This window comes from Lathamus discolor, chromosome 16 (genome assembly GCF_037157495.1).
Source record: "Lathamus discolor isolate bLatDis1 chromosome 16, bLatDis1.hap1, whole genome shotgun sequence".
NCBI classification, from domain to species: domain Eukaryota; kingdom Metazoa; phylum Chordata; class Aves; order Psittaciformes; family Psittacidae; genus Lathamus; species Lathamus discolor.
In genome coordinates this window covers 4,678,066-4,699,780 of record NC_088899.1, presented here as the reverse complement: position 1 = coordinate 4,699,780, position 21,715 = coordinate 4,678,066, and the positions used below count along the sequence as shown (strand labels likewise).

Below are 21,715 nucleotides of genomic sequence, written 5' to 3'. Positions count from 1 at the left end.
ACGCATCACGTGCGCGCCGGGGCCGGGCCTCCGCCTGGTGCTGCCGCCGGCGGAGCCGGAACCCGAGCCGGCAGCGGCGGCGGTAGCAGCCGCAGCATCATGGCGGGCGCCCAGCAGGAGAACACGCTGCTGCACCTCTTCGCCGGGGGGTGAGTGAGCCCGGGCCAGGCCGGGCGAGGGGTCCCGTCCGCCGGGGGAGGCCCCACGGAGAGGGACGCGGTGTCCCCGCCGGCGTGCCCGGCCACTGCCTGTGCTGAGGGGCGGCCGGGCGGTGGAGGGGGCTGCGGCGCGGCCCCGCTCCTGTCACCTCCCGGCGCCGCGGCCCAGGGGCCGGTAGCAGGGAACTTGCTCGGCTGCGGTGGCCGAGCGCAGCCCGCCCTTCTTCGCTGCTCCCGGCAGGAGCCTGTGCGCTCTCAGAGCACCTCAGGAAGCGCGGGGCTTTCTCCTTGTGCCCGTGCAGAGCAGCCGGGCAAGCGGTGCCCTTCCATAATTAGCAAATACATCCTTAGCAAGCCGGGCAGGAAGGGCAAGAAGAGATCGTGGTGCGACTTGAGGTCACCGCTGGGCAGTCACTCGGGCTGCTCTGACATTTAGCTATATATAATTACCGAATCTTACAGAGCTAGGCAGCTCTGTTCAATGAAACACTTTAAGTCCAGATCCTGAAATAAGCAGGAGCTGAGGGCTGTCATTCAAAAAGCATTGCCCAGACAGAAGGCTTTATGCGTTTTGATATCTTGATCTTGTAAAGGAACGTATTTGTGCGACACTTCAATAAGCTCTGTGAGGTGATAGTTAATAGCGGAGGCGTTGAATAGTGGGGGCTGTGTAACTGCCTGATCCGTGTAATTATATTGAAAGGCAAGTGCTCCAAAAAGGGAAAAGGAGTGGGGGGATAAGAGAGTTCGAGAAGGTCCTGGTACCACAGAGCAGGTGACCTGGCCAGGCCACTTCTCATAAGTTCTTGCAAGGCTTTGTAAACTTCTTATTTTTGTTGTTTTAAAAGCTTAACCCACCCCGACCCACAAACCACCAACCAAAACCCCTCCCAAAACGCCTTCAGAATTAACTCGTTAGGGTAAATTTAATAGTAATCCAGTAATACCGTTTTAAGATGTAAATTAACTATTTAAAAATCACCGTTACGCAGATAAGAAGTGCTGGTTTTGGTGTTCGCACTTCTGTCATCAGTAATCATCTTTCAATACTTTATTAATGGCTTAAACTATCTTGTAGAATATCTTGGAGTGCTTGTCAGCTGAGAGGAGTTAGGAAGCCAACATGAAATCTGTTGTTAGTTTCAATCTGTTTAATAGTAGACCGTTGTTTCCTGTTGCTAAACAGGAGACTTCAGTCTCCTCTGACATGTCCCTGGAGCAGTAGGTTCATTTAATATAACATTGAACCCAGCAGAGACACTGCCCTTCTGCTGCTGACTTGAGTAGGCGTTAAATCCTCTCTTTCCCCTTGCCTCGCCCACTTGCATTGGCACAGTACCTGGAGCCTGGGACAGAAATCGGGCTTGAACATACGCGTGCAGCTTGTTTGGATAGCAACAATGCTTATCCAGAGCTCTGGGTGTCCTCACATAGCTCATCAGACTATAAATAAATAGGAATTTGAAACTCATCAGTATTTTAATCTAGCACTGAGCGATCAGCATCTTCCTTACTCATTTGATGTATCCTTCACATTCTCTAAGGATCCCAGTAAACATGTTCTGCCGCAGGCCCAGGAAGTCACTAGTTCTGCTCTGGCTTTGAGGGTGCATGGAGGTAAAGAATGGAACGTCAGCAGGGAATATACCCCTGGCTACTGTGGTATGATAAGACTGTGTGGTTTCTAAAGCAGCAATGGAAATACAGCACAGAGGAAAAAGGTGGCCTTTTAGGGTGTACGGGCCTTTACAAGTTCATTGCTGGACCCAATTCTTGTTCTGCATTATCTTGTTATTTAAAGGCACACAGAAAAGCTGTCAGTCATTCATCTTGTTGTGGTGTTACAGAAAGGAAAATGAGACAGCAAATTTAGTCTTCATGCACCAGCTGATGTTCAAGTGTTTGGTCCACCACACCCCCACCCACCCAAGCATCCAAACAGTTGATTTTGGAGCAGTTCCCTGTTCAAGACCATCAACTTCCATATCCTGTGTGTGCACATTTCTACTAATGCGACTATCTCTGCTTTTCAAGTGAGAAATGCACATTTCTTGGGACTTGCTGGATGGAACTAGAAATTGAACATGATTTTTGAGCTGTTACCAAGATATTAAACACATTTCTGTACTAGTAAGAAATGTAGGGGATAGGTGATGTGTTTGGAGGAATGCCGGACCAGCCAGCTGATAGGCAAGCTAAAAACCAAAATTGTAGTAGATGCGAAGCTCAGTGTCATGTCTGCTTTATTAACTTCTGAGTAGCAGCAGTGATAAAGGATGTCTGCTCAATAAAATCTGATTAAAGGAGCTCAGCTGTGATAATATTTTGCTACCTCTCTTAGATCATCAAAGGAATTCTAGAAAGAATTGTTAGTGTGTTAGTGCTTGGCTAATAGTCTCTGTAGAGGTCCTTGCACACTCCTTCAAATACCTTTACACTTTATTTCAGAGAGGTCTTCCATAATAACTGGGTTGTGTTGTGACTTCAAGCTGTTTGCAGAACCAGGGCCTTGAATAAAATTACCCCTCCAGCAGAAGAAAGTGTTGGAAGGTCAGAATACTTCCCAAGTTGTGTAAGATAATCTTTGTTGAATTGTAAAGCAAGAGCAACTCATTCACTTGAAAGAATTTTGACAGAGACATTATTGGGTTAGCTTCCTGTGAAGGCGAGGATGGGGTGCAGTGTCAGCTTAAGAAGATCTAATACAGTGTCTGTGCACAAGAAAAGCAGCCCCAGATAATGAGAAGTGTTTACTGCGTCAGATGCCAGGAGTGATGAAATGCACTGGAATACTCAGAAGTGTTCTCCACTTGTTGAAAGAGATGGCTTCCATTAGCTGATTATAGGCAGGCAGACTCATTGGCTTCCTTTTGTTTCTCATAGTTCCTTTTAAGGCTTACAATAGGAAGAGCAAACCAAAGGGGCTTGGCATTTTGGTGGGAACATGACTCTGAGGGCAGGGGAGATTTCAGAGGGAACAGAACCATCCATGCCTAAGTTGCACAACAGATGTGAGCATGTTTACAAGTCTGTGTTCCTGCTTCCCTGCTGAAGTCAGTGCAGTTGTTGCTTATTTTTGTTTGGGACAAACTTTGGACTAGGCTGCAGCAGAGGTTACTCCGTGTTCTCTTCCCAGGTGGAGTAATACTAATGCCTACTGGGATTTCCTAAGAACCTGTTATTTAGACGCTGCAGTGCCCTTCATAGAACTGGCAAAGAGCAGAAACTGGGAACAAACTTTATCTTCATTTCATATAGATACAGTGTGGCATGAGTTCTATAGCAGTTTGAACCAAACTGGGGGGCTGTTTGAATAAAATCATGTTTGTGACTTTTTCTGTCTTGGTATTGAGGCCTAAGACCGTAATTCCCTTGCTCCTATGGCTCTGAAAAGCACCTTTAGATACCAAACCTTCCTTGAGCCACCTGCGAAGGAGTTGGGAGCGTACTTTAGGAAGATTGGTGACATCAGGCTGCTTCGAATTGAGGTGACATCCGTATCCATTTCCATGGGCACAGGTTGTCTCAGTCACACTGAGAAGTGTTTTTGATGCACTGGGTTGCTGAGAGCCTTGTTTAAAATGTTGAATTTGACCTGAGTGTCTAGCACAGGTCACAGAACTAATGCGAAGTTACTCACTGAATTAGTAACCAAATGAGTCGTGGGGAGGAGGAGTGGAACACTGCTCCCACGCATGTTAATTGTTAAGCGATGTGCTAATGCTGACAAGTCATTCAGGAAATGATGTTTCTGTTCGTAAACTGGAGGGAAGCAGTCTTCACCTGAAGTATGTGTCTGCTCTACTGTGTGTGCTCCAGGACAGCTAGAGGGGATGATGAGATCGACTGTTTTCCAGCCCTCTGCCTAGTTTAGGTTCTTGGGTGAAGAAGGTAATTCACTATCAGCTCAAGGAACACAGTAGGTGCCTACAGGAATATCTGTACCTGGTGATAACATTATTAGCTGGAAACTTACTGAATACTTAACAACTCAAAATTAAGGCATGAGGAACAGCCTCTATTGGTTTAGTACTTAGTTTCCTTATGGCATCTGAGTATGCAACAGCTTGTTTTGTTCCCAGTCTTGACAATGCCGTAACGAAATATCAAAGCTAGAATCTGCTTTGCTGTTTGTCGTGTTGGAGCACGTGGCATGTTTTAGAACAACAGAATGAAATTCCTGTTGCAAATACAGTCTGGTTTAAAACTTGTCGCACTTGCTGTGAATATACTGCTCACTTTGGGATTTGCTTATCTGCCTTCATGGGCATGACTCTGTCAGCAACCAGAAAAGCAAATAATGCTGTGCACTGTTAGTGCTGTGGTTGAGCTGTATCCCTGGCTGTGCCACTGAATTGAGTGGGACAGAGTCTTGCAGGTGTGTCTGGGTAGCTCTACAGGCTTCTGAATCTACCAGAGGAGTCCAGGCTGTAGTGCCAGATGATTTCCCAAGGTGTATTTTCACATTTAAAGCAGTACGTGGTGCCATCCATGAAGAATGAATTAACACGTACTTCCCAGTGTGGTTCTTAAAGCTGCTCATTAAACGCAGTTGTCAGACTATTTGCGCTATTGCTTCTCTTCAAGTGTTTCGCTTGAATCCTGTCAAAAATTCACTGTTGAATGTTGCTTCCTTTGGGAAGAAAGAGGCAATTTCAAATGCTCACACAGCCAAATGTGCTAGGCTAAGTCATGGCTGCTCTCACCAGGCAGCTCATCACTGTTGCTTATGGCCTTGGTAAGGTCAGTGGTGCTCTACTGAAAGATCTGGTTTTGTTGCTCTGCAGAACTTCCTTTTACATTCAGCAGTGTATTGTTACCTGGTTTAAGGATATCACAGGTGATGAAATCCAGGACAGATGATGTCATTAAGAATCTTAATTAAGATTCTTGCCATCTATATTAATTGTGCTAATGGGTGCTGAGAGTTTATTTCAAATGCCAGTCATTGGTATATTGGGGTAGACTTTGTCAAGATAGAAAGCTGGCAGCAAGAGGAAAATGGGAATTGGGATTCTGACATTTGCATCCTTGGCATGTCTTTTAAAGTGTTTCTTTTTATGGAAGTAAATATTTTTCCTGCAGCTGTTAAATTGCAGTATGTTGTGTATCTCCATAGACACAAAATACGTTTCATTAGTCTCAGACCTAGAGTTTCCTTAGTTCCTTTGTTTGGACATCACAAAGCAGAGAAGTGTATTTTCCTGCTTTGGTGATACATGCCTGGCCCATCATGTAATTGGAGGGGGCGTTCAAAGCCTGAAGTACAAATACTGTGTTTGTGGCATTAAGTGACAGGCCAAAGCAGATGAATTGTTGGGGGTCTCACATTGAAGAGATCTTTGTATCTATAGTGCAGAGCATAGCTGGGAGCCTCGTGTGCCCAACTGAAGATACTTTGCCTTAGTGTTTTGTTTCTAGGGAGGCTTCTGTCCTTTGACTAAGGATGGATTTAGACATCGTTTGAGGTTTTTGCAAGAGGATAATGCAGTGAGCACTGCTTAAACAGCTCTGGAACTGGGGTTCTGCACTGGTGCATCAGAATAACCCAACAAACTCAAATCATTAGGAAGGTTTGGAGGTTTTGACTTTGTTGCAGCTCAAGATTTTCCCAAATCAAATTTCTCTGCTTCATATCCATGGCCTGAAGCTTTCAGGGTTCATGGCTGTTTATGTAGCTGAGGAAAGCTGCTTGATTCTCCTTGCTTCCCAGAGGCAGGTATCTGGAACACCCTACAAAGTGTTTCTTTTATGCACAGTGTGTTACTTTTCATCTGTCTTTACAGGCAACAGAGCAACACCAGGGTATGATGCATAGAATTCCCATCTGGAGGAAGATCAGCTCATCTGAAAAAACTGCCCAGTACATCAAAGTCCTTACTTGAACTATCTGCTGCGTGTTTGTATTTGGGACATAATGTATGCACCCTGCTGACATTCTGCCTATTGCTCTGTTAGAGAGTGCTTTGTTATGAAATGTCACACTGACAACATAAACTCTGAGTTGTCAAAACTTGTGATGCAGATATTAACTCATTGTGTTGAATAGCAGAGGATTGCATATGCATCACCAGAAGTACTTAAATAGTAAAGGCTGCATAAATGAACTGGATTATCAGACTAAAAGGATGAAAGGGAAGGAGTGGGCTAGGAAGGCAAGAAGAAACAGCAGATGGACTTTTAGTGTCCTGAATATATGAATTGTTCCTGTGAAAGTACTGTTTCAGTGTTCATAAATGTGAAATAAATAAGGGCTGAAGACAGTACACAGTGGTGCAGCATTGGTAGAGAAATGTATTGGGAACGTAGGCAATCAAATTCTTTTCATGGAGTTGCCGCAGACTTACAATTTCTCTTGAGTATGCTGATTTGTCAGGGGTTAATTGTACAGACTTGTGCCTCTATTGGATATACATAGCAAGAAGTGTGGCAATGGGATCTGCAAGAGGGATCCTCAAAACACTCCCTGCCCTGAGCTGTGGGAACAGGAGAGGTTTTGCTGGCGAATCCATTCCTGACCTGTTTCTTTTCCCCCGAGATCTAATTTCAGAGAAATGGGAGCAACATGAGATGCATCTGACAAAACAAAGAAGGAGAAACTGAAGCAATGTCCTCCTGAGTAGTATTGACACAGCAGAAGGCTGGTGTCCAAGCCCTGGTTCTGTACACAAGATAATGAGTTCTATACAAACTAATCAGAAGCCTGGTAAGGTCTCTGTGAACACTGTCATTTTTTAGTGAAATGACACAACCTCAGCTGCTGTGTACCTAGTTCCATGAACAACTTTGTGATTTAATTCAGTGGTCATATATAAGTGGTTTAAAAGGGATGAAGACAAAGCTCTTTCTTATGGTTTGATGTATAGATGGTCCTTAGTTTAGGGCTTTTTCCCCTTTCAGCAGGGAATAGGAAGAAGCGAAAACGTGGAGGAGAAACTCATTGCAGCATGCGGTTAAATCATATTGCTGGTCTTGTGAAAACTATTTCTTCTGTTGCATGTGTTTGCATCAGAGAAACATAGTGTTTGGGATCATGTCCTTGGACAGACTCTGGCAGAACATGAAAACCATAGTGAGGAGGTTGTATTCCCCAGCCATGTGGCCTGGGTGTCCTTTTGAACCTTACAAAGAACCTCAGTGTTTGTGGTTGTACAGGCAGGGTGGGCAGGCTTCAGGGGTTTGGCAACGAATGGTTACTGTCTGATGTAAGACAGACTGTTTCAACAAGCAAAATAAGCTGTACCAGATAAAGCATTTATCCACAGCCTGGATTTTTCTGCTTTTCTTTTAATTGTCCTTTTCCTTGTGGTTAAAAAAAGATCCTCCTATTAAAATAGTCCATGTACCTATGGGGCTTTAAAACATGCATTAGTACCTTTATTAATAGCCTTTTATGGATCTCTGTTCCTAAATTAGTGCATGCAGGCTTCTCCTGACTCTAGCAAGCAATGCTGCTTTTTTATGTGCAAGACAAATGATAGGATTTTGCTTTTAATTAAGTCTCCTTTTTATGGAAAACTACTTAAATTACAATTTCACACTCATATTTCAAGTGAGTTCAGTTGTTGACTCATGATGGTTTAGAAGGAAAATTGCAATCAGAGGTTTTTAAAGGAATCACATGCTTTGATACCTGTGCAAGCAAAGAACCTATTTCCTAATCAATGAGTTCAGTTGTAGTAGCTGAAATCTTTAGTTAAGTCTTCCTAAAGCCCAAGCTGTTTGATTAATAATGTTTAGAATTGTACCTTTTAGCCAGCCTCAGCATCATGTTTAATTGTGAAGTTGGACAGAAGGGACTGTCAGCAGAGAGGAACAGCAGCAGAATGAGGAATACTTTGACCAGTCACTTTCCAGATCACTGATGAAAATGACAATTAGGACTCATGCACCTTCTATTCTTGGTCCAGTGTGCTTTTTGTGAGGCTTAGTCAGATGATGAACTGATACATTAAGATGAATACATGCTGATTGTAGGCTCATTTATTTCTCATATCGTTTTTATATGTATGAGTATGTATAATATTTCTGTTCTCAGACTATGGGAATTCTGTTCTTTAGTAGCCTTTCTGTCCTGTGATTCTGTTTTCCCACCATCCTTGCAGCTTCCTTCCCTCACCACCCCCAAAAAGTTGATGTGCATTGTTTTTCAGAGGGCTCAGCTTAGTGTAGTTATGATATTTCTCTAGGCAGCTGTTTAAATCGTAAGCACTGAAGTGGGGAAGAATTGTATTGCTGTGTTTTCAGTGTATAGTGTCCTAATCCCCAGTGACTTGTTCTCACCTGACAGCTTCCTGCTTCCCATACAAAAGAGTCCATCTAAGGGCAGGTCTGTTTTAGGACAGCTTGTGAAACATGGATGCCTCTGAAGTTTTTACAGGTAGAATTCCACGACCTGGCAGAACATGCAACCAGCAGATGGTCAGTTGAGGATTCTTTGTTAGCATCATCTGGGTATCCTCTTTGTGTTTACCAGCCTCATCACTGCACGTGATCATAGTACCAGTTTCTCAACCTCCTCTCCCCTCCCTCAGGGCTTGGGAACAGTCACCTTTGCCTACTGCCCTGCTTCCTAATAATTCATCCACAATGCAGAACAACCGGAGACAAATCTTCAGGTTTTATTCATACTCCATGCTGTGTTCTGACACATCTGTGCAGCTGTTTTCCTGACTTTATCTTCTGTTTAAATTGTGTTTTCCAGATGCGGAGGAACAGTTGGTGCCATCTTTACCTGTCCCTTAGAGGTAATAAAGACTCGGCTCCAATCTTCAAAGCTAGCTTTCCGGGCTGTCTACTACCCACAAGTCCAGCTGGGGACCATCAGTGGTGAAGGAATGGTCAGGCCAACATCTGTATCACCTGGGCTCTTTAGTGTTCTCAAGTGAGTACTGCTCCTGCTCTCATTCAGTGCTGCTTGACACCAGTGAGCTGAGTTCCAATTCCTCTGTGCAAACACTGAATGCAAATTTTGCTCCAGACTTGCACTGGAAGGATTTATGTCAGTTGGATTTCTGCCTTCAGCAGTAGAAAGATGATTTACTCTTATAAAAACATATACATATTCAGGGCTCCTGAGTGTTCCTTTGAACTTCCACAGACATTTGCTTCCACCACTTCAAAATTTTCCAAAATAAATTGATTTGAATAAGTGCCTGGAGGGATTTGTTTTTAAGTTGTCTGCTCACATTGAGGCTTTTTGGCAGGTAGGAGTTTGTAGGGATCAATACACAGGACATGCTGGGAGCTCTTGATAAGCCCTTGCTTGAGGGAACTATCACAGAAAGTACTCTGGAGGAAAGGGTTTTCTCTTTTTCAACACTGGGAAGTGTTGTCTTTGCCTCTTACTGGGAATAATCGTGTTTGCACTCTTCTTTGAGCACTGGAACATGTAATCCTTACTAGCTAGGGCCAGTTCTTCGCAAATGGTTGAAGGCCTGAATAAGCCATATATGCTGTATGTTTTCTTTTTCCTGGAGCCATTCCCAGTCTGCTTTAAGTAGGTAGTAGATACACTTGTGCTGTTGCTGCCCATGCTGTTTACCTGTTTGATGGAGGAAAGCTTTAATTCCTGTCTTGAAGTGTTCTCTCTTTGGGGCATCACATAAAAGCTGTATCCTTCACCAGCATTGTACCAAAGTTTTCGATTCTCTGCACGGAGTGATGCATGTCGGCCCCTGATCTCTCTCTGCATCTGGCCCTGCTTTGAGTGTGAGTCTGAATCAGATGACCTCCAGAATTCAGTGTTCCCATACATTTTGAGTTACGCTTGTCTGCACTCTGGTGTGGATGATCTGTAACTGAAATTTATGGGAGTAGCGGAAGGACACTGCAAAAGCAGTCTCACTGAAACAGAATGTCTAATGGGGTCTGGGAAGCTTGAGTCGTTTCCTCCGCAATAGCTGCCTTATTGAGCTCTCCTCTGCTATTAGATACTGTCTTTGCCAATTATTATGCATCAGTCCTTTCTCACCTGTATTACATACGATCTCTGTTAAAAGCCTTCTGTGTGGTTCAGACTGCAGCAGTTGATGCTCCAGCTGTTCCCTTTTCAGATGTGCATTCATAAAGAAGAGGAAATGAGCAATGTTCTAGCTTAAAACTGCTGAAGAGTTTTACCAGCAACTCTGAGGTCCACATCTCCAGTGCTGCATTACATATCAGAGCACCATGAACTCACTTTTCAGGTCTCATGCAAATGGACTGAGTTGATTTGAATCACTGGGCACCCCAGGGTGATGGTGAGAGGTCCTGTTTAGATCAGGTAGCTGAAATGCCAAGGAAAATAATGACTAGCAGAGCAAGCTGAATGGTTTTACGTAAGGCCAGCAGCTTGGCAGGCTGCCTAGGGAGAAGCTGCACAGTTATATAACAGTAGAGTGCTAATTCACATTCTCTGCAGAGCTATCTGGCTAGAGTCATTCAGGGACTTGAGTTTCTATATTGTAAATAGTGCTGCTTTCCCCTGCCAAACATTGCTTTGTCTATTCAGAGGTGAGTCTAGAACAATTCGTGACTGAAAATAGTGCCAGTTGCCTTTGATTTTTCATCTCCTTTCCCTTGCTATTATTTCACCTTGCAGCATTGGACTGTAGGCAGCTGTAACTAAAGGAAGTGAAAACTTCAAGGCACAACGCTCTTAATTCATCCCCGGGGCCCATCTTTTTCTGGGGTTGTCTTTTTTTCTTTAAGGTAGAGAGGAAATGGTGTAAAATTGGAGCAACTTTTAATATAGTTATTAATAAGCTCATTAAATTTGATTGCTATGATCTTGACTTCATTTAACTTCAGGAATTACTCAGCTGTCTGTACCACCAAATTTTCTACCTGTTTTATTCAGAGGATTAGGAAGTGAGAACAAAATAGTGATGCTTTCATTCCCTTGCAGGCAGCATCTATGAAGAACAGATCATGATCTTTCTACTAAAATATAAATGGATGAAGAAAGAAGGGACATTCGATCCCTTGCTTTTACTTTTCTATCCCTTCCTTAATCCTAGGTATGCATGCATTGCCAAACTGGATATGACTTGGTCCTTCTGGTTTGGGAAAATTATGTGGCTAAAAGAAGCAGCAATTAGAGCCCTACATATAAAATTGCTTTGTAAGAGTTAAAGATGTTGAGTATGAAAGCCCCTTAACTGCTGTAAATAGCAAGTAAGTAGGTACTCAGGAAGGCAGGTTAAGCCTGCTGCTGAGCAGAAAGCACTCCACAAGGACACGCTGTTTTTGTCTAATCCATTTAAGATTCTGATGAGTTACCCCAGCTGGAATCTGCAGTCGTGACTGTTAAAGTGACAAAGAACAAGTAGTTGGTGGATCTGTCTCCGTGGAGACACTTAGCCCTGAAGTTTACACAGCAAGTTCAACTCTGCTGCAGAAAAAGGGTTTCAGAGCCTCCTGTGTCATCATCTGTCTTATGAGCTTGGTGCTGGAATCTCATGGGGAATGTTCTCAACAGTGCTAATGATCTAGAAAGTTCCAGCAGGTGTATGTGAACTTCCCCTGGAGCCTGGTGTTACCTGGATTTCCTTGCAAGGGTTTCATAGGGTGAGTTCAGCTAAAAGAGGTGCTGTCTAGCAGATTGTGCGCTGAAATCCCGGTGACTGGACTGTGCCGTGCCTGGCTTTCACTGGTTAATACTTAGCTGTTGACTAGCGTTGCTGTTGGTTTAGTCCTTGTAAATATGCCTGCTGGTAATAGTACAAGGAATTGGTATGATAAGTCTTTTTTAATGAGGCACTCCAGCAAGGTGTTGTAGAGAACTTGGCAGCTGCTGGGGAAGCTGTCCAGTCAGTTTATCTTCTTCACAGAAGTCCTAGCCTAGTGTGCCTTCCAAGATGTGAGGGGACATGGGTGGAAATGGCTTTTGCAGAGCTGCAGGAAAGCATCATTTGGTCACGATCTCGCTTTAGACCTGAGCATGAGGATGCTGGAGAGGGACTCTTCCTCAGGGACTGTAGTGATAGGACAAGGGGCGATGGGTTTAAACTAAAACAGAGGAAGTTCAGGGTAGATACAAGGAAGGAGTTCTTTCCTGTGAGAGTGGTGAGGCACTGGAACAGGTTGCCCAAAGAAGTGGTAAATGCTCTGTCCCTGGCAGTGTTCAAGGCCAGGTTGGGCAGAGCCTTGGGCAACATGGTCTAGGGTGAGGCACCCCTGTCCATGGCAGGGGCTCAAAGTGGATGCCCTTAAGGCTCTTTCCAAACCATTCTATGATTCTGTGAGGTCCAGTCCTGAAGTGATTGACAGCAGTACCTCTGTACCTGGAGTTTACTTTGGAAAGATGATGTAAACTCTTTTGAATGCCCTCAAAACTACATACCCTGAGCTACCTGGGGAATCACTGTTTGTAGTAGGGTTGGCACATTCACTCTGGGTTAAAGACTCATCACTAGGTAATTGTGAAGGGGGAAAAGGCTTTATCTTTCTGTGTGTCTATATACAGGAAGCAAACTGTTGAATTGCTCAGATACAGAGAATGCTAAAAATATTCCTTGTTCATCAGTCAACTCTTACTGGGTTCTCCATGAAACTAATTCAATTCCTGACAGCTTCCGAAGAAAGGAAATTGTAACCTGGTGCCATATGAAAACCTTTTGCCTGTAATACTGAAGTTTTATGGTACAGTGGCTTTTATTCAGCAGTGTATAATTGTGCTCATTTTCAAGTATATTATATAGCTTAAAAGCTAATAGCTTCACAATTAATACTCATTGCTTATGTACAGTTCTTTTGACTGCCCGAACAGAGCAAGAAGTATAATTTTTAACCCAAATACTTTTGGTTTTCTCTGTTTGTTTTTATTTTAAGGTCAATTCTGGAAAAAGAAGGACCAAGGTCACTCTTCCGAGGGCTGGGTCCAAACTTGGTCGGGGTTGCACCATCAAGGTAAATAGTTAAACTGTTGCTAAAAGCCACCTTTAAGATACCAACCCAAATGTTGCTGTGCATTTCAGAATACCAGGCCATGAAATTATCCCATCTGTAAACTGAGATTTGTGCCTCTATCTGTGCACTGTGCTACCAAAAAATACGCATCTGCTTTACAGTTGTCTAACACTGAAAGGTGCAGATTGAACAAGGCACTTCAGTTCCTGGTCAGTGCAAGAGCTACATATCATACGCGTGAGAAAAGAGGAAGCAGAGCAGAAAAGTCTGTAGGATTAATATTTGCATTTTTCTAATGTGATCTGCTACTTCTGTGCAAATACATAAAGGAGTTGCCAAACACTGAGCAGGAGCTGGATGCCAGGGGAGAAGAGGTACCCATCTGGTCCTGGGTTGCCTAAATTGATTCTTCCCAGATCAAAAACTGCAGCTGAGGGGGAAAGATTTGAGTTGTCCACTTCTTGGCAGAGTGAAGATCTTTGTGCCTAGCAAATGCTAGAACTGGGTAGCAGTCAGGAAATTGGCAGCTCTTTCTGCTTGACGTCGAACCAGTACTGATGTACTCCCTGTTTGGCCTTCTGCCTAATAGGTAGGATGTTTGCCCCCGGAAGTGGGAATCCTGTTTCTGCACAGGGATCTGAAACCAGGACTGCCTCCTTCTTTATGCAGCTCATGCTGTTGTTTATGTTCCTTCATATTCTTCCGTAAAATTGGAATAAGGTGCTTTATGGAAATTCTCAAACCGGAGTCAGCATTATCTACCTTTTTCTGGCAGTTCAAGGAGGTGTGATCTGAACGCATTTGGTTCAGACAGCTTCTTACTCATACAGACTGCTGCATTTCAGCTGAGCTCCCTCTGTTCCTCAGCATTATGTAGGGATTTGAGAGGTCTAAAACGTTTTCAGTCCAGGGTTAAGTGTTTAAAACACAAAGGGCTGCTAACACAGTGCTGCACAGATTTATGGAAAACATGCGCTCCAGGTGGGAAAGGAACATTCCCAAGTTTACAGAGTGTGTTTAATGCCAGAGCTGGTGTAGGGTCTCAGAGTTGGTGTGAAAGTAAAATATTGCTACCCTATGGGTTTCAAGTCAGGTGGTGGCACTGTAATGTAAGAGAAAAAAACCCAAACCAACAATAACACTGAGTCCTTGTAGGAAGCAGTCAGGTGGAGTCCTCTCTGGGGTGAAAACCTTGTATTGTGGGGGGAAGAATAGTAATGTGTCTGCTTGGACATTGTGTGCATTACATGGCTTTTCTTCTCTCTTTCATTTGTTTCTTTTTCTTCTTTCCCACAGAGCTGTCTATTTTGCATGCTACTCCAAAGCTAAAGAACAATTTAATGGCATTTTTGTGCCCAACAGCAATGTTGTGCACATCTGTTCTGCAGGTTCTGCAGGTATGTATTTGTAATCCCTCTTCATATGGTCTGCAAGCAATACCCCAGTGTCCAGGAGAGGCAATATCTGCATTACCTCCGAGATGCACCTTAATTCTTTAAAGTATTTATTACAAGCTGTTGTTGCTACAAGACTTCTTATATCCCTCTCAATAGTTAGGAAACAAATAGAATGAAGTATAAGGTGAGGATTGACCTTTGAGTCTGTCTGTACAGGGTCTAGGCTAACACACCAGTCTTGGCTCTCAGCTCTGCACAGTTGTGGTATATGGATGAGTACAGAGGTCAGTATGTGGTGCATTCTGAACATGTACACTTAGTGTGAGGTTGTATATGCCAGAAAACAGGAGTTTGCTGGCTCCTGACTTACTTTGCCTACAGAAGAACTCTTTTCCTGTTCAACACTTTGTAATATTTCTAGATGGTTGTTCACTAACTTGGCATGATCTGTTTTCCAGCTGTGATGCTGTGGTAATGTGTCTGAATATAAAACAGAAATAGTAGACACCAGCAAACTTTGATACTGTTTTAGCCGTACTGTTTTAGGACATTGTATTTTTCCTACCAGGATTGGAAAACAGTTTGTTCCTGTTGGAAAAATAACCGCAGAAAAGCTCCACTAGTTCAAGGGTCAGTCACCCAAGTGACCATTCATTAGGATTGGGTTCTGTTAATGAGGTGGCTCAATGGCACCATCTAGAGCCATGGGGAAAACAAAACACTAATACTTGTGTGTGTTCCCTGCAGGTTTCCTTTTTTCTATCATTCTAAAACCCAGTCAGTAAGTAAGGGATCATGTCTGCAGCAGTCTTTAGAACATGAAGTACATACTAGAATAGGAGCAAAAAGGAAGAATCCTTTGAGAAATTCCAAGGATTTCTTTCATTGCCTCCTGAAGTTTAACATGAGATGGTTCTTTGGCAAGGGAGAGGTTGTAAGCTGTACCTGCATGTCTTTTGAAATGTCTAGATAGAGCTGGTAACTAGAACTGTCACTGCACAGTGTGTGAAGTTCATGCTTGCCATGGCAATACACTGGCCTGGATTTAACTGTACTTCTGGTGCTCTTGTCTCTTTTTCAGCCTTTATCACAAATTCCCTCATGAATCCTATATGGATGGTGAAAACCAGAATGCAGCTTGAAAGGAAGTAAGTAACTGATGGAGGGAGATTGGATGCCACTGAGTGGCTAAGGGAGCCTCTGGAAAACTGAACTCCCATGGTTTTATTCGTGGCTCTTTGTACTTTGATAGATCTTGCCTGGTGGTTTTCCTGACTTGCAATTCCAGCTTTCAAGCCACCATGCTTCTGCCTGGTGAGACTAATGGTTAAGGTTCCGTGTGTCCTACTTCACATTGATGCACTGTTACTATTGAGAAGGCTGTGGAAGTTGCCTTGAGTGCTGAGTTAGGTTCAGTTTCTGCTTTCGCTGTAAATCTTAAGTAAAGTTGGGCACAACATTATTTTTTCTCTCAGATTCCTGCTTACAGAGTCTTCTGTGCTTCAGGGGTTGATGTTAAGGATAAATGTATCAAGGGTTGAAATGTTTTGATACGGCAATAATAGAGGCTATGGAAAGGTCAGAAGAGCTCACGTGGGAGACTGAGTGTGAGGTTGCAGGCTGCCCCATTTGGCAGCCTCAGTTGTACTGGTCCTAGATCACACAGACTGTGTTACTGCAGCAACCCGAGGTTGCTGGTACATGGCTGTAAACAGAAAGGTGATGTTTTTAAACTGTAGTGAAGCCACATAAGTTACATAAAACATTCTAGAGGCAATAAGAATCTGTTGCAGTGGTTTACTGTTCTTCTTTCAGCACTGCATTGCCGTTAACAGTACCTCCTGGAGACAGAGGGGATTTGACAGTAATCTTTTAGCTGAGTGATTCACAGTCACTGGTGGATATTGAAGCAATGAGGGACTCTGCCAATAATGTGACTGCTTAGAATGGAAGTTCCTGCAAGGACACATTTAGGTCAGATGAGAAGGATCCTTTAAGGCACCACAACTTATAAATGATTTATAAGATTTAATTCCAGAACTTCAGAGGGTGACACCTCTGAACTGAGTGCTGCCTCTTAAAGGATCATTTCTCATGTAGGAGGCCTCTGTGGCTTGGCCTGCTGAAGGTGGCTTTAAATGGAATTCTCAGTTTAACACAAAGCTGTGTCTCTTCAGTGCTTATTGTCTTTTAAAACATTGGTGTATGTGACAAACTCGACAGAACTGAGCTGAAAGAATTATTACATGTATTGGTGAATTAGCAGAGCCAAATGTGCACTGTTAACATAATAGTCCTGCTCTGTGCAGCTTTCCTAGAAGATTTTTGGAGTCAAACTTAGTAGAGAAGCATTTCTGTAGTTATAAAACCTATTAAAAGCTATGGGCTTTTTAACTATTACACTAATTCTTTTCCTGGGCTCATGATATGCTTTGTTCTGTTTTGTTTTTTAGAGTCAGGGGTTCAAAACCAATGAATGCTTTGCAGTGTGCTAGATACGTTTACCAGACAGAAGGTGTCCGCGGCTTTTATAGGGGCCTGACTGCTTCCTACGCTGGGATTTCTGAGACCATTATCTGCTTTGCTATTTATGAAAGTTTAAAAAAGCACTTAAAGGAAGTGCAACTGCCCCCTTCTCCTCCTAACGGGACCGAAAGGAACTCAACCAGCTTCTTTGGACTGATGTTTGCTGCTGCTGTTTCCAAGGGCTGTGCTTCTTGTATTGCTTATCCACATGGTATGTTAACTTTTCCATTTATGAATCCAGTAGAGCAGCTGTTGCCTGTAATCCAAGACAAATGATGGGGCTTAGGGCTGTAAAATTCTTAGTCGTTTGAATGGCCCAATGCATGTTACAGTGGCGTGTGCATATACTTTGGCATGTTCAGCACTGGGCCCACCATTAGATGGTAAGTGGGAATTCCTATTTTAAAAGCAACACCGAAAAATGCCAAAAAGAAACTGAATGCCTGATGCTTCTGTTCTCACTCATAGCAGTACTCATCTAGCTGAGTACTCACTGCCTCTGTGATTGTGTGATCAAGTGGTGAGAAACACTTGTGGGCTGAGCAGTGCTATTCTTTTTGGAGAGATGTGAATGTAATCATTCTATGTTACATAGAAAGAGCAATATTGATGATGAGTATCAGTGAAGCATTTAGTTTAGTAGTAGCTTGAATGAGCAAATAATCTGTCTGCTCCACATGAAAGGGAACCCATCTTTAACTGCTTCTTCCAAATGTGTACAGGATTCCATCGCTGAAAGTACTGGCAGGCAATTGGTACAGGAAGGTTTTCATGTCTCTGGCTTTTGCATATGCTTTCATGGTGATGGGATGTTTCTTAATGGGAAGGTTGAAGTCTTGTTAACTTTGGGCTCTGTTTTACTTTCCTGCAGAGGTCATACGGACACGGCTGCGAGAAGAAGGCACTAAGTACAAGACCTTCATTCAGACGGCACGTCTGGTAGCACGTGAAGAAGGCTATTCTGCCTTCTATAGAGGACTCTTTGCCCAGCTCATCCGGCAGATACCAAACACAGCCATTGTGTTGTCCACTTACGAGTTAATTGTGTATCTGTTAGAAGACCGTGCAAAGTAGCAGAGCCAAGACTCCCGTTACAGACTGTAGACCAATTTCTTCATTGAACAAATAGTCCTTTAAGAGACTGATGCAGGTGGCAGTGCTGGTGGAAGAACAAGTCTGTGACCACCTGCTGAATACTTCCTTTTGGATTCATGCTTTCTGAAAGGTCTTGAGCCATTAATGTTAACAGTTAATTATAACTTTTTTTAACTTAATGATAGTTAAACTGTTACTAAATTAAATTACACTATTTAATTTATGTTTGTCCTTTTCCTTAAGCACAGCCATATGTGGTCAAGGAATGTACCTCATCAAGTGATCTCTTGGACTGGTGTTCATTAAAACTGTAGTAAAACAGGAGAAGAGCTGGTTTGGAAATGTGCAACTCTGTTGTCTTCCCATTGGAGTCATGTCAGTTTAGCACTGTAATAGCCTAATGCCCAAACAAGTTTGAGAGTTCTTTTGGGATATTCAAGGTGCATCATTTGTTGCTGTGTGAGCATCCTGGAGTGTTCAAGCAGGACATTCATAGTATGTTTATCTGCTTTGAGGGTATGAGATATGCACACCAGAATGTCTTAGGAAAACCATGTGTACTAGCAATACTGCTGGAATATGATTGTGGGAGGCTTCTAGCAAAAAATGAATTACAGTGCTGTGTGCACCACTGCATTTGGGGTACGTACTTATGGTAGTGTGTGGGAATGGATCTGTCATGACCTGGCTTGCAGACCTTGATTTTGTGAAGGACTGAGAGTGTAAGGACAGTCCGTGGCTGTGGCCTGGCTCCCCTGCGGAAGGCAAGTCCATGAGATTCAGTAACTTGGTCATGTACCCTGACCTCAGCTTTTTAGTACTATGGGGCTTTTTTGTGTGACATTTTCCTTATATTTAAATACTAGGGCTCTGGAGATTGGACGAGAGGATAAGATAGGTCCCAAATACTCTAGATTATAAATGCAGTTCTGGATTCTGCTTTACAATACGATAAATATGTCCCTCTTGATCTGACGTCTTTGTAGAGCAGTGCTTCCGATGTGCACGAGATGCTGTGTTATCTCATGGACAGGTCACTGGAGTTAACACCAAAAAAATCCACACGTGAACAGTTTCTTTATGTCATTATTTGGTATATGTACTGAAGGAAATGAGGATTTGCCAGCTTAGTGCATCTTGTTGACAGTTCTTATGTTTCATATAGATAAGATATCTGCCTTGCGCTTCAAAGACACCATATCCAAGGGGTATTCTTCAACAGTAGTCATGGTACAGTCCTAACTATCAGTTATAAATCAGATATCCTGCATAGTCATTTCATAAATATTGGAGTATGCTTTTAACTTCAATACTCTCTTTACCACTCGTATTGCAGCACTACCTTGTGATTAAAGTATATGAATAACTACTGAAAGTGCAGGACAAACTATCTGAGAACTCAGATGTAGATTTGTGTTTTGCTTTGACCATATTATGCTCCCCTGTTCATTACTGTCATTTGCTTTGGCAGCTGAGACAAACACTGCAGCATTTGAGCCCAGCTTCAGCCTTCTCTCCTGTTCAACTGAACAATGAGCCTCTCATGATCTGAGCAGGTGTTGAGTTCTTGAGCATAAACCAGAGTTTACAGACATCTTTGACTTCAAGGACCACATCCAGCAGACTTTGGACTTGGAAGGATCATGCAACCCAATAAAAAACAGCCTGGTAGTGAGTCTTTTGTAAGATCAAGTTTTCAGGCTAGTATTTTGTTGCAGGAATATAATGGGTTCTGTAATTGGATTCAGATCCTCACGACTGTTCTGTTTCGGACCTAGCTGATGACTGGTACTTGAGGTCACATTTGACATCAGTGTGCTGGAAGAGCATGGAGCAAACAGGGTACAATGCCTGTATACCTCATTCTGAGGCAAAACTGCAAAAATAACTGGTTTCTATTATGTCTTACTGAAAAGAACGTATCACATTACCCCTAAGCTAAAATAGGAAACAGTTGAGTAACTAAAAACTGGCATGGCTTTTTTTCTGGCGACGGTGAGCAGCAAAAGCTGTATCTTTGGAGGAGGCAAAACTGTCCTACAGAGCTGCTTCTATTTCTGAGAACTGGGACACTTGTGTTGCTACTTTGAAACCTTTTCTGAGATTTGCTTTCTTAAATTAGCATTCCTCTGTAGTTACAGTACAGGAGCTCACTCCTAAAATCTCAGTCAAATGTGTAGGCTGCTGATCTCTTTTGAGAATGAGGGGAGGGAACTCAAACCATTTTAGGGAGTTTGGGACTTGGGAAGAGAGGAATCAAAAGAGAAAGTGAACAAATTTCTGTTCTGCTCCAATGTGATGGAAAATCGGGAATTCTGCTGGGTTTTTTGTTTTCTTCTCTAAGCTTTGCTACCAGCCCTCACAGAATTAGTCTTAATTTGATTGGAGGTTAATAAGCTCTACTGGGAGCTAATAGAGTTTCTGAATGAGTATAATTGAATCCTTGTTCCTTCCTTCCTCTGAGATGTTTAAGAGCTCACTAACCCTTGCTTCCTTAACTTCATAAAGAGTTAACATTTTTAGGTGATGCTCTGTGAGCAGTCCCATTGATGTCACTGAGCATGGAATTAAGCCTATTACCAGAGGGAAGAATTTGAAGTCGGTTTTTTTCCAAAGGGATAGCTGGATTTAAAAATAACCAACCTTTCTCTGGTCGTGAAAGAAAAACCAAAAGCTTTTTCCCTGTTCATTCCACTCCAACTCCCACAGCAAGCCAGTTTCATGGAAGGTAGGTAACCATTTGTTACGGGTTAGCATTTCCTGGGCTGTTTCTCTCTAGATTTAGGGTTCATTACTAAACCCTTTGTAGCTTTGTTATCAGTACGGTGATGAAACTATGGTTGCATCTGAAGTGACCACAAAGTTTCCACTGTCAGGACTGAGTCTGTTCCCATTCATAAATTAACAGTTAATTTGAAATTACCAACACACCGTTGCTGCAATAGTATGAGCTACTCATGTTGGTTAGTTTAGCTTTGGAAGCTAAATTTCTTGGGCATTTAAAGATGGCTCAGGTCTGTATCTTGTCACTACAAGATTTACTGCCTCCCTTTAGGTATCCATGGTTCCCTTGATTTCCCTCAGCATTATTTGTATTTACTGATGGCTGTCATACACACTTGCACTGTGATTGTGCCCCTTACCATGATTTATAGCTGTTCTGCTCAAGTTCCTCATTCGCTTCTTTAAGGAGGAAACTTCTAGTAAACAATGCATCTGTGGATAGACTGATACTACAGATAGGAAGGAGGGACTTCTGTAGGAAAAACAGACAAGCTCACAAGTGCAGCAGGTCTCAGAGGACTTGCAGAAGGGCCAGATGTGCTAAATGAGTTGTTCTTCCTCCTTTCCATATCTTTTGGTCTCATAAAACAATCCTGAAATAATCAAGTTAAACGATGGAAGAGAGATGGAAAAAATCTGTCCACTTGCATTTATCAAGAGGAAATAGTCACTGTTATTACACAGAATTCATTTCCATGGTTAAATCTGTTGAGAGAGAAACGGAACTGTTAAGACCCCAACCACAGTTAAGCTTAGATGTACAGCTCACTTCCAGTCCAAGTATTTGTCTATGCAGAGCTTTTCCATTTGTGGCTTTTTAAAAACATGATGATGGCACAGCTTGGTTCTCCTGAATTTTAACCA

General features: G+C 42.9%; 1 protein-coding gene across 5 annotated transcripts; it reads left to right on the top strand.

Annotated features, from left to right (window-relative positions):
* SLC25A33 (solute carrier family 25 member 33) lies at window positions 1–19,753 on the top strand. Of its 5 annotated transcripts, none has more exons than XR_010616263.1 (8): window positions 1–149; window positions 8,863–9,042; window positions 12,972–13,049; window positions 14,346–14,446; window positions 15,528–15,594; window positions 16,900–17,183; window positions 17,844–18,197; window positions 19,539–19,753. XR_010616263.1 is itself a non-coding variant. In XM_065696273.1 (8 exons), exons 3-8 carry the CDS (start codon window positions 8,996–8,998, stop codon window positions 18,044–18,046), a joined length of 780 nt encoding a protein of 259 aa, XP_065552345.1. In that variant the 5' UTR covers window positions 3,932–4,049; window positions 5,945–6,864; window positions 8,863–8,995; the 3' UTR covers window positions 18,047–18,290. The 5 variants fall into 5 exon arrangements, 4 of the variants coding, with proteins under 4 accessions (XP_065552344.1, XP_065552345.1, XP_065552347.1 ...); XM_065696273.1 differs by lacking the exons at window positions 1–149; window positions 19,539–19,753 and adding exons at window positions 3,932–4,049; window positions 5,945–6,864 and having other exon boundaries at window positions 17,844–18,290; XM_065696274.1 differs by lacking the exons at window positions 1–149; window positions 19,539–19,753 and adding exons at window positions 5,955–6,021; window positions 6,697–6,864 and having other exon boundaries at window positions 17,844–18,290.
* Window positions 19,754–21,715: the final 1,962 nt, after the last annotated feature.

What these genes read in the sequence shown, in the direction of transcription:
- SLC25A33 (XM_065696272.1), top strand. Translation starts at nt 100, where the DNA reads ATGGCGGGCGCCCAGCAGGAGAACACGCTGCTGCACCTCTTCGCCGGG. An exon ending in AGAATGCAGCTTGAAAGGAA is followed by an intron (nt 15,595 to 16,899) that starts GTAAGTAACTGA and finishes TTTGTTTTTTAG; the next exon opens with AGTCAGGGGTTCAAAACCAA. An exon ending in TTGTATTGCTTATCCACATG is followed by an intron (nt 17,184 to 17,843) that starts GTATGTTAACTT and finishes ACTTTCCTGCAG; the next exon opens with AGGTCATACGGACACGGCTG.